The sequence below is a fragment of the Nesoenas mayeri genome (assembly GCF_963082525.1).
Source record: "Nesoenas mayeri genome assembly, chromosome: 23".
NCBI lineage: Eukaryota > Metazoa > Chordata > Aves > Columbiformes > Columbidae > Nesoenas > Nesoenas mayeri.
The window spans coordinates 4,050,639-4,062,726 of record NC_137574.1 but is presented as its reverse complement, the minus strand read 5'-3'; the positions used below and the strand labels follow the sequence as shown (position 1 = coordinate 4,062,726).

At 46.0% G+C, this 12,088-nt stretch overlaps 1 protein-coding gene across 2 annotated transcripts in view; it reads left to right on the top strand.

Annotated features, from left to right (window-relative positions):
• Nucleotides 1–7,172: 7,172 nt before the first annotated feature.
• The window catches only part of KCND3 (potassium voltage-gated channel subfamily D member 3), a gene marked incomplete at both ends in the record, with an annotated part of 105,213 nt that continues 100,297 nt past the window's right edge, over nt 7,173–12,088 (top strand). For both annotated transcript variants that reach the window (XM_080358296.1, XM_080358295.1), the window contains one exon: nt 7,173–8,281. In XM_080358296.1, coding sequence (XP_080214422.1) covers nt 7,173–8,281 — 1,109 coding nt within the window. The remainder of the gene's footprint in view (nt 8,282–12,088) is intronic.

The following is a 12,088-nucleotide window of genomic DNA, read 5'->3' as shown; positions in this document are numbered from 1 at the left end:
GCTGTGTTTTCCAGGCTGTTTCAATCACAAGACAACATATATAATTTTTAGGTTACAAAGACTGACTCTTTCGCGTAATCATATTAATGATCTTTCTTCAATCCACGCAGGCGTTTTCGCAAGCTTGGATCCAAAGCGAGGGAAGTGTTGGCACAATTTACGGGACATAATCAGACTACAAAGCTACAATGTTATGGCAAGCTGTAATTTCAGGCAACCGAGCTAGCTTTATTACTGCAACTGTCATTACAGAATGCTTATACAGCACGGCCACAAAGTCAATGGGATATTTAGACGCAGAATTAATGCAGGATAGCACCCAGTGTAAAGAAGAAACACAATAAATAAAATCCACTGTAGAGGCAGAGGATATAAATACAGAAGAAAATGGCAGAGCAAAAATAAAAATCAAGTGAATTATATTTAATATCGATATTTAACCATGAATAGTTTATTCTAGTTGTTTCTCTGCATATATGGCTTGTTCTAACACTGTCAGATTTGGCTTTTCGCTAATAGAATGAGAAAAAGTTGTTCAAAAAGTTTTAATAAAGGCTGTAATTGGTGCAGTAGAACCTAAGGAGATATGCCTAGAAAGGGAGAGAAAAGGGAGAGGCAGGCAGAACAAGTAAGGAAAAAGAAGGAAAGACAAGAATTAGAAAAAGAGAGAAACGAAAGAAAAAGATAAATAAGAAGAGAGAGAAGAGGAATATTTTCCCATCAGAGTGTCTGCAGCCAGCTTGGTTTTGACTTTCATACTCTATTTAAAAATACCAAATTGAGAGCATTGAAAAAGAGTTCCCAAATTAGCTTTTTAATAGAGATGGGAAGTTAAAAGGGGGCCGAGTCATGGGGGAAAAGCTGTTCAGAATCCCAGCCAGGCCAGCGCCAGCAGAGAGCGAGGCCAGAGCTCACCCGAGGAGTCGGGGAGTTCTGTGAAGTGATGACATTGTAAATCACAGGAAAAAATCTCTTACACCAGTAAAAGCCAAATGACATTTCTGGTTTTGCTTTCTTCTGAGCATCTGCAAGAGGAAAAGAGCAAGCGGGGATATAGGGAGTATCTTAAAGAGGAAAGCACTTCTGAAGACATCTAATAAAGACGGACTCCGGATGCTTCGATTTGCTTAAATTCCTGCAGCCGCTGAAAGTTTCTCATGGAAGTTTTAGGATTCACTCTGCGCACAACTATTCAGCTGTTAGTACCCGTATTCTAAAGGCCGTCACACACTGTGTGTGCATAACCTCACCAACCAGCCTGCAGACACTGTAATGCAGCTCACAAATATTGTTGGGGGAAACTGTTCTGAGCCAGGATCACCCAGGACCTGACATTCAGAAATCAGGATCTTTTTAATAATTGCATTCAATTACCAGTGTTCAGACAGTGTTGAGGCACTGGATTCTAGTATCTGAGTTTCCAGTTTAGATTTTCCAAACCAGATGCTCTGAGTGTCGAAATGTTTGACGATTTCATTTTATTTTGTTTGCTTTGTGGGGTTTTTTTTGTTTGGTTTGGTTTTAGTGTTTGTTTGTTTGGTGTTTGTTTGTTTGGGGTTTTGCTGTTACTGTTGTTGTGTTTTGGGCGGTTTTGTTGTGGGTTTTTGTTGTATATTTTTTTAATAAGGCCTTGGTTAAAGAGCTCCAGGTGTGCGGCAACACAGGCACACAAAACCACCCAGAGGACGCACCCTGGGCAGCGACGCTTTTCCCAAGTCCCCGTTTCCCCAGTCTCCCAGCAGCACAGACACACCAGAGCCCCCCCAGCAGCGATCCAGCCTTCGCTGTGCTTCACCAACGCAAATCTCCGCCGCCCCCTCCTCGCCCCCCCAGCCCCGGCAGCGGGTCCCGCTCGCTCCGGGTGACACCTGCCGGCGGGTCGGAGCGGGGCGGGAGGCGGCGGGACCCCCCCGGTCACCCCGTTTTCCCTGCGGTCACCCCCCGGGCTCAGCGCGGACCCCCCGGCTCCTCCCGCCCCCCCCCAACCCGGAGCTGTCCGCGCCCGTGGTGCTGATCGCCGCTCGCCGCCGCGCCCGCGCACTCCGCGCCGCCCCACGCCCGCCCCCGCGCCGCTCCGCGCTCCCGGCAGCCGCATGGCAGCGGAGCCGCGGGGCTGGCGGCCGGAGCGCCGGAGGGGCCGGTTGCGGAGGTGAGGGGGGGGCCCTGGGTCGGAGACTGCGTGGGGAGGGGGCGGGGGGGGCACCGGCGCCGGGTAGGGGGGTTACCCGCGGGCGGGGAGGAGGCGCGGCCGCCGGGAGGGAGCGGGGAGCCCCGGTTCGCTCCCACCCCCGGTTCGCTCCCACCCCCGCCTCGTCCTCGCCCCCGCCCCGCACTCGCTCCCGCTTGCCTTCCCTCCCCTCTCGCCTTCCCTCCCTGCTCCCATCGGGTGGCCGCACAGCCCGTTCCATCCCCCTGAACTCCCGGCGATAAAGTGTAATACCGAGCTGTGGAAGGACGCGAGGCGATGGAGAGGCAGCCGAGCTCCTGGATTTCATGTATGTATCTGTCTTACTTTATGGAAGTCACTAACTATCGCTGCGGCGCATCAGTCATTGCCGGGAGCTGCCCAGCAGAGCAGGGCATGACTGGTTTGCCCTGATTTGGGCTTCTAGTTATCTATTTAATGGAGATTCACGGGCAAACAGATAAATGAGCAAGGATGCTGGGGCTCTGAGCATGTGGAGTCCAACTTCTGACCATGGATGAAAGAAGGATGCTGAGGTGGTGTGGAGACAGGACTGGTAAGAGCTGCCAAGGAGTAGGGCAAGCAAGAACAGCAGGACGAGAGGGAAAGGGGACAGGTGCTGGGAAGAGGGGAGAAGGAGAGAGGAAAAGATCAGTTTAAATCTGAATTATTTCTTTTTGTTCCTGAATGTAGCCTCCTGCCCTGGCTAAGGTGCTGGTTGTAGGTTTGTGATGCTGGAAGAATAGCTCATTTTCTCATCCAGGAGAAGGGACCTCTGTTCACGGTCCCTGCCTGCCCGAGAGCCAGGGACACAGCAGGAGCTCCGGGAGGGACGAGGGAACTTCATCCTATACTTTGCCCCCTTTATCCATCCCCTCCCTTGCCACTGCTGGCACATCAGCATGCAGGGATAGCTCTGGTGTGCATTTAATGACTCCATTTGCCGGTGTCTGTGTTAGCTCGCACCACCTTGCTTCAGTCTCACTTTGCCACCTGCCTCCCGGGTCCATCTCCCATTGCATCCACACGAGCGGACTCGCCGGGACCCGGGTGCCGCTTCCAGCTGGGTCAGGCAGCCAGAGCAAAGCTGCGAGCGGCACTGGAAGGGGAGGGGGCAAAACGAAGCAAGCTCAGGCAAGAGAGGCAGAGACAGACTCGGTCTGAGTGGTAACGAGGGAGAAGCTGTTTAGTCATCTCTCTATATATACTTTCACAATGATGATCACATTTGCTGATTGCTTCTGACTGCGTTTAGAGAGGGAGTCAAGAGGCAGGCAGCACAGTTCACCTTTTATCCTGAGGAGCGACTGCTCCCCCTTCCTTCCAATTCCCCAGATTTAGCCCTACTTTTGGGCACCGAGAGTCTCTTTCCTTGCCAGGTAAGGCAGCCCTGCGAGCTGGCAAGATGGGGCTCCCTGGGAGGGAGGGGAGAAGTTTGCATGCATTTATCCTAAGCCTGTTGCTTTTGCTCCCAAATCTCTCCAACGGACCGAGGGAGTGAATGTTCTGCAGAAAGTTTTATTATCTGACGTGATTGGGACTGGCAGAGGGTATCGAAGCTTTGGCTGACATATTGTGCTTTAAAGCAAATACATCTTTGCTGTCTCAGCCTGACCCAACAAGGACAGGAAAGGAGAGAACGAAGGATCTCAAGGCTCTTCACTCCCATTTGCAGTGTCTCATGAAGAAACTCGCAGTGTGTTTATCAGTCATATTTTAAATCATCCCTGTCTGCTTCTAGAAAGGGAAACACTGAGATTTTTGGTTTGTTTCTGCTTCCATGAGACTACAAAGAGGCGTTTACTAAGTACGGCATTGCCAGTGGGAGCCAATGTGGTAAGAATCCACCGTTTCTTGACCCTTTAGGTGAACAGAAATAACTGTGTTCTCTGAAGTTTTCCTCCAGAGCTTTGCTGACCTGTCAGGTTTTTGTTTGAAACTGGGATGAAACCCGGTGCCCAGGACGCGGCTGCAGGGATGGGGTCGGGAGCCCTAGGGGGGCACACGGGATTCAGGCTTCTCTATCAAATTTGCTTCCAACCATTTCACTGTCCTCATAATTATCTAAAGGAAACAGATTCTTTTCTCTACAGATGCTGACTTTTTTTTTTACATCAGGCAAATTATTTGATTTCGCATACCAGGTATTCTGAATGTCATCAGCAGGGTACTGATCTTTTGTTAACTAGCTCCTTTCAAATTACAGGCATAAATTACGGTAATTAAAATTAGAAATATGCGTATAGCTATATGTGTTAGAATTGAAGTGCGTCTCTGCTACATGAGCTGAAGAGACTCTGTTGACTGTACAGTATGTACAGGCTGTACAGATTGTACAGGCTTCCCAGCCTAAAAAGACTGGTTAGCAGCTCCCAAACCCAGGCATGCAGAAAAGGAGGATTCTTTCCACTTTCTGTAGATAATACATTAGTTAATTCATTTTTTTTTAGCTCAGCCTAGTTTGTGCAGCTCTGAATTACAAATCCAGTCCTATCTCTCAATTTTCTGCCTCATACTTTGGGGAGGGTGCAGTTCCAAGGACTCATGGCCAACGAAAAGCAAAACCTCTGCAATCGCAGATTTCATTTCTCTTCTCCCTCTCATTCAGACAATTTAGAGCTGGAAAAGACTCGTTTTGCGTATTTTGAGGATCAAACGGGACTGATATATGCAAGTTGGAAAATTAAGCTGTTTGCACTAAGTTTTCTTAACCAGCTGGATCTCTTGGTCACAGAGAAATGGGAACTAAACTCCCACAGAATACCCTTCTCTTTCTCTTTTGTTTTAATCTCCTCTCCATTTCAGACCTGAGATATTTATAACTTCCCCACATATTCTGCCAGCATTGAAGGACCCATTTTATCCTTAAAAAATTGATTTAAAAATGTGTAAGCCACTTATGAGTTACCAGCGCATTATTAGAACAATTATATGGGAAGTATTTATAGAGCGTCAGCAGCTAATGTAGGTAACCTGGAATTTACAACCAAAGTTAGATGAGTACAGAAGAGATTTCTAACAAGGTTCTCCAGAGAAACGAGGGGAGATGAGGATCCAGCGTCTTGTCGCTGGTCAGGTCACCATGCATCGCCAATCTGTAATGGTAGAACCACTGTGGTGGTGCCACTAATTGAAATTAAAGAGCAGAGAAGACAGTTTACCAGCAGGGAGACCAGGAACAGGATGCATTATTTGCCTTGTATACATTTGGCGACTGGGGAAAAGAATGCTTCTCATTTTACTGCCTGTTTTGCAGTTATGTTCTTAACGTGGTGTTTCATAGAAGTGAAAAGTGTAGGAAACAGGCAGCTCTGCTGTGACCCTGGAGATGCACTTGCAGCTAAAGACCGGCATATTTGCAAGGTTTCGGGGTTTGCCACGGTCCATTCTGCCTCTTCCCTGTTCTCCAGGGTTGTCAGTCTGGCACGATTAACTCCATCAATTCCCTCTTTAGGGGGAGAGACAAAATAGTGCATAATAATATTGAACAATCCTTTCTGGGAAAATATTGTTGGATGGTGGCTCCAGTGCCACGTATATAAGCAAAGTGACTCCCTGGGAGAAGCATCACTATGGATTATTATATGTTTTGTAATTACAAAACGTCTTCCAGCAGCACTATGGTCCTTTAGATAGTAAAATTGGATAGAAAGATACTCCACATTAAGGTGATGAACGTTAATGTGCCCTGAAGAGGAAGAGCATTTCTGTGAGCAGTTTAGGCGTTTTCACCACAGATTGATTCCATCATTTTTTATTCAGTATTTTGATGGCCTGTTGAAATCAATAACTCTGCAGCCTTACTGGCTGAAATGGCAGCTTTCATGTATTAAAAAACTTCAGAGTAAAACTGCCTAGAAGGATACCATATAGAGGATATAATTAAGTTTTGAGGGCCTGACTCAGTGGAATCGATGGAATTTCCATTGATAAATCAACTTTCGATAGGGCGCCTAATGCATGTTATATGATAATGGCACCTTTCACCAGATAATTTTATGGTACAGTTAGAAAAACATTAAGGAAGCGAAAATAAATACAAGTTAAAACAAAAGTTAAATGTTGTAAGAACTCTGACCAAAGAGAAAACTGATTACTAGATCAGAATCACAATAATTACTCCAAGAGAATGTTGGATTCCAGTGGCTGAGGATTTGGACAACTTGGGATGTTTTGCATCTAAAACTCAAGAGCGCAGTGAAGTTATTTCAACCCAATAGTCCTTTAGTTCTTCAGTTGAAGGGTTTCTGCCTCTGGTAGCTGGAAAGGCTCAAGATATCTTCCTGCTGGAAGAAAATTATCCAGCTTTGAAGGTTTCCCTCATTCTGATGTTCTTGCTACTCTGCTGGTAGCTTAATCCACCGGTTTTTACACCCACGATTAGGGTTTCAAGCTAAAAACCACAGAAGATTTGGTTTCTTTTGACTGAAAATGTTCTTAGTGCAAGATTCAGCACACAGTGAACCTTTTAAAGCCCAGCTCGGTCCAGTCGTGGCTTTCCATGGCATCAAATTCAGTGGGTGAACAGCAAGCTGATTTCACTGGTGTTCCCAGCTCTTTCTTGACAGCTGTAGTTAAACTGATGAGCACACGAGGCTTACACCTGGGGAATTATGGATTAGTCTTGTTTGCAAGGAAGCAAATATAAATTAATGTGTTTATGCTACTTTTAAAATGCTTTTAATGAGGAATCATTTGCTATTCAACATTTCGATCTATAATAATGCCATAACCCCGCTGAGCTGATTATCACGTGCCTTGTTTACCGTCATCCTTCAAACAGGAGGTGAGGGCAAGTCGGTCATTTTGAATTCTTGTGTATGTGCTGATATCTGACTCTTTAACACGATGGGGAAGGACATCCCGGCTTGACTGTGTGTTGTGGGTTTCTTTTTCTGTTCTGTATTTTAGATGGAACTGATCTGACTTCCGACAGGTCTGAGGAGCAACCCAACTGTCTTCTCCAGTAACAAGGCCTTGGGTCATCATGGCGGCAGGAGTAGCAGCATGGTTGCCCTTTGCCAGGGCAGCCGCCATAGGATGGATGCCAGTGGCCAACTGTCCCATGCCACTGGCTCCAACGGAGAAGAACAAGAGGCAGGATGAGCTGATCATTCTCAACGTGAGTGGCAGGCGCTTCCAGACCTGGAGGACTACACTGGAGAGATACCCAGACACTCTCCTGGGCAGCACCGAGAAGGAGTTCTTCTTCAACGAAGACACCAAGGAGTACTTCTTTGATCGGGACCCTGAGGTCTTTAGGTGCATCTTAAATTTTTATAGAACTGGCAAGTTACACTATCCCAGGTACGAGTGCATCTCTGCCTATGACGAAGAGCTCGCCTTCTACGGGATCCTCCCTGAGATCATTGGGGACTGCTGCTACGAAGAGTACAAAGACAGAAAGCGGGAGAACGCGGAGCGGCTGATGGATGACAATGACTCAGAAAACAACCAAGAAGGGTCCATGCCATCCCTGAGCTTCCGGCAGACCATGTGGCGAGCCTTCGAGAACCCCCACACCAGCACCTTAGCCTTAGTCTTTTACTACGTCACTGGTTTCTTTATCGCTGTCTCTGTGATCACTAATGTTGTGGAAACTGTCCCTTGTGGCACGGTGCCTGGAAACAAGGAGCTTCCATGTGGGGAGAGATACGCTGTGGCTTTCTTTTGCTTGGACACGGCTTGCGTGATGATTTTCACTGTTGAGTATCTGTTGAGACTCTTTGCGGCCCCAAGTCGCTACAGATTCATCCGAAGCGTGATGAGCATCATTGACGTGGTGGCCATCATGCCGTACTACATCGGCTTGGTGATGACCAACAACGAGGATGTCAGTGGAGCCTTTGTGACACTAAGGGTTTTTAGGGTTTTCAGGATTTTCAAGTTCTCTCGCCATTCCCAAGGTTTAAGAATCTTGGGTTACACTTTGAAGAGCTGTGCCTCCGAGCTTGGCTTTCTCCTCTTTTCCCTCACTATGGCAATCATCATCTTTGCAACTGTGATGTTTTATGCAGAGAAAGGGTCCTCGGCAAGCAAATTCACCAGTATTCCTGCTTCCTTTTGGTACACTATTGTAACCATGACAACACTGGGGTGAGTATTACTTTTTGTTTTACTGAGCAGCAGGCAAGCATGTACAAGGAGCTTGACTTCATTTACTCCTAAGCATTTTCCTGGGTGCATGTTCGAAAAGGGGCTGGAACTGTGAAGGGCTTGATTGTTCTTTGCCTTACACCTTCTGCAATTTAAGCTTATGTGAAGTTGTATAAAACAGCAAAAGCACTTACACCCACTTGACAAATGCTTGGCAGAACGGTAGAGGAGTGCGGGAGGAGTGAGGCTGTGGAGTAGCAGATCCCATTCTGCGCTCGCTGGCAACAAGAGCCCATGTTTTGCTCAGACACTCACTCGAGCCATAGATTTTACGCAAAGTTGCTGATGGAAATGTTGTCTCTTTTCGTGGTGTCGGTCATGGTTTCTTCACTTGACGTGCCAGATTTGCTGAATTCAAATGGATGTTGTGGGTCACTACACTGAAAATACTCAGTGATCGCCAGGACATGATCTGGTTTTTACTTCATGGAGGAGGATACAAGCTTCTTGTCTGTGTTTAGTTGCGAGTTTAAGAAATAATACGAGTACGCTGTAGCAGTTGCAGTAGAATTTCAAACGCTCCCATGGACGGGTACAAAGATAATGATATCAAAGCAAGGAGAATGTAGCCTGGGGGCACTTTTTTTCCCTTAAATTTCACTTCTGTCTTACAGATGTTTCTACTGAGATTATAGATTTGAGCTTCTGTTGCTATGAACTAAAACCTTTGCAAGGAGAATGACCAAATCCTCATCCTGATGGGGTTATGTAAAAGAAAGGAGGTGGCACGGGCTGCTGTTTCAGGCAGTCACAAAGTTATGATCAAATGCAATCTCTTCATTCCACATATCAGAACAATATACTAAGTTTACAGCTACTTTGCAGAGAGTTTTCCCACTAGAGACTTCACCTATCTTAATACTCAGATGTAGACAATTCTCATTCTTGTAATGTGGTGACCACTTTTCCTCTAAACTGCTTTTGATTTCCAACACTTTTCTGTGCCTATTATACATGAACAGGCTCACAGTAGCACTTTTAAATTATTAAAATCATAATTCAGCTGTCAGAAAGGCGCAGAATCTGAGCATATGACAACCTCGAGTCTGAATTTCTTCATTAAGTGAAAATGTAGCACATGTTCATCATAGTCACCAAAAGATCTCTTTTTCCTCCTTTCTAAGCTAAGTTTGGAAGTTCATATGGCAAAAGCCAAGTTCTTTACCCTGGGAAAGACATCAGTTCTTGTTTAGAAATCAAAGCCGGGCTTTGGATCCCAGCACTCCCCCAGCTGTGGCTCAGCTTTCCAAATTCTGACTGGTCCATACTGGACAGTTCCCACCCTCCTGTCCTCACCATCATATCTGAGCAGCTTCAGAGGGACACGTGTCCGGCGTGGCTTGTTCTCATGTCCTTTCAACAAGGGGGAAAATCATGAAAATCCAGTTCTATACTCTGGTTTCTGTTTAATACCCATCGCACCTATCTTTCTACCTACACATGCCTCTGCACGTTTACACGTATGTTGTTATATCTTTGTGACAGGAAAGTTGGGGTCAAGGGAACGTTCAGTGTTGCTTGGGAACAAACCATCTTTGTGCAATACGTGCAGAATGTGCTGTCGTGCAATCGCGTCTCTATTCCTCTCCATGCACTCACTTGTCCTTTCTCTCTTTCCCTTCCTTTCCCAACGCACGGATAGATAAACCAGAGTGCTCCTGAGGACGTTAAAGTGTTCTCAATCTGTTGTAATCACAGACATTAGAGATGAATGAGTGCGTTAAACGAGTTGACAAGAATTTTAAAAATAAGACATTTAAACACAGCTTGTAAGAGTTCACTGCAAAGGGACCTATAAAATGCTGCCAAAGCCTTAAACTTCTAGTATTACTGATCTGGGATTTTTGTCGCAAGACTATAATGAAAATTAGTGTCTCTAGCAAATAGTCTATCAGCCAAGTTAAGTATCGTATCACAGACTAACGAGAAACTCAGAAGGCTCTATAAGAGCAGATCCCAGCGAGTCCCTGCGCTCTCTGCCAACACCAACTGCCCACGGCCACGCTCAGCAGGTACCGAGTGCACCCACGTCCACGCACCACAGCCAAACACCCTCCCCTGGCTTCTCCAAAACCTCTGCTAGAAGGAGAAGTCATTACTATGACCCTTAGAAACCCAATTCCTGACAGAATTAGGCAGAAGCCCCATTTGGAGCCCCTCGGGGAGGCACTTTTGGAGCTGGTCAGGATGGGGGGCCCAGGGCAGTGCTGGTGGGACAAGGAGCCCTTGGGTTGTTGCACAGCTCTTAGTGGCATCATGGCACAGGAATTCATGAACTCTAGAAATAAAACTTGTGGTGCCAGGTCACGTCCACCTTCCTGACTCTCACCATGTCATGTGGGTGTTAACATCCCCTGCTCCCCTTTGCTTCCCCGTAAAACCTTTCTGTTTTGACGAATGGGCATTTTCTTACAATATTTCATAATACGCCTCTATTCAGAAATAATTTCAGTGTGTTTGGAAGGATTTTGTTACTAATGAGAGTCCTGGCAATTCCTATCGCACGGACGTTGCCAAAAATGCAGCCAAAGTCTCTAACGTGCTTCTTAATACGTCGGACTCTGCCTAGTTAGTGGTTGCCAGTTCGCTGCTTGCATTTCAGCAACACCCAGAGCTTCTACAAATACCTGAAATAGTTTCTGCCATTTGCCTTGAAAAATTCAGCCAGCATTTAAACCCAGAGATTACAAAGCATGACGTTTTTTAACTCAAATCCATACACATATTTATGTACTTTCTGCTTTGAACACTGAAACATTTAAGTCCAGATAAGCGAACGTTTCCCAGACACTGGAACTCCACCATTGATTGGGACAGAGTGCTTTATAAAAGTGATTTGGAACATGCAGGATAACTTCTCTCATGTTATTAAGATATTTTTAAAATATATTCCTTTATATAAAAGGCAAAGTTTACTCCCAACAAGCAAACAAGGCCAGTGTCAGGACACCATTTGCTCTCCTACTGTACCGTATGTCAGCTGCTGTTATTCCAGACTCCAAAGTGTCTTTAGGATACAACTGAATTGACCCGTAAATGGAAAGCAGTAAAAATACATTTCTTCTTCAAAGTGAAACATGGCATAAAATAGAATAAGTGCTGCTTTTGGGGGGGTTACCATGCAAATCAGTTTTGAGCAATCCAGGGTGACTTGTGAGCTCTGAGGTAGTTAACAACCCAAGGTACAACAGTTTTTCGGGAATGGGAAACCAAGCAAAGGAATTAAATGATATCGACCCTGCATCTCTGATCCCTCTGCTGTGCTCATCAGCCCTGCTTTAACAGAGGCTGGTTTTAATTTAGCACCATTTAAACTTTGCTCAGGAGGTTTTATAATGAAAGAATTATTCTTGGGTGCATCTTAAATCAATCTGAATTACTGAACAACTATGCAAAATTAATACAAAAATCAGCTATCCAATTCATGCAGAAATGCTTTTCTCAGGAGGCCACCAGCTTCCCATCTTCTCTCTTGCCCTTGTCTAAACCACCAACACAGTTTAGCTTTGCCGGCTAAACCAAGGCATGTCCTTGCCTTGGTTTTTAGCTGACTTGGTATGCAATAGCCACCAGTTTTACATCTCTGTAAAGACAGTTGATTTATCATCAGTTTTGTTACTAGCATGTTGGTTTTATTTACTTTTAAACAGCATTTGGTGCAGATGGAGCAGCCTCACGTTTCCCTGCCCATGGGCACGCATCCCAACCACGGCTGCGCTACAAGACCTCGGCACCAAACCCCGCACG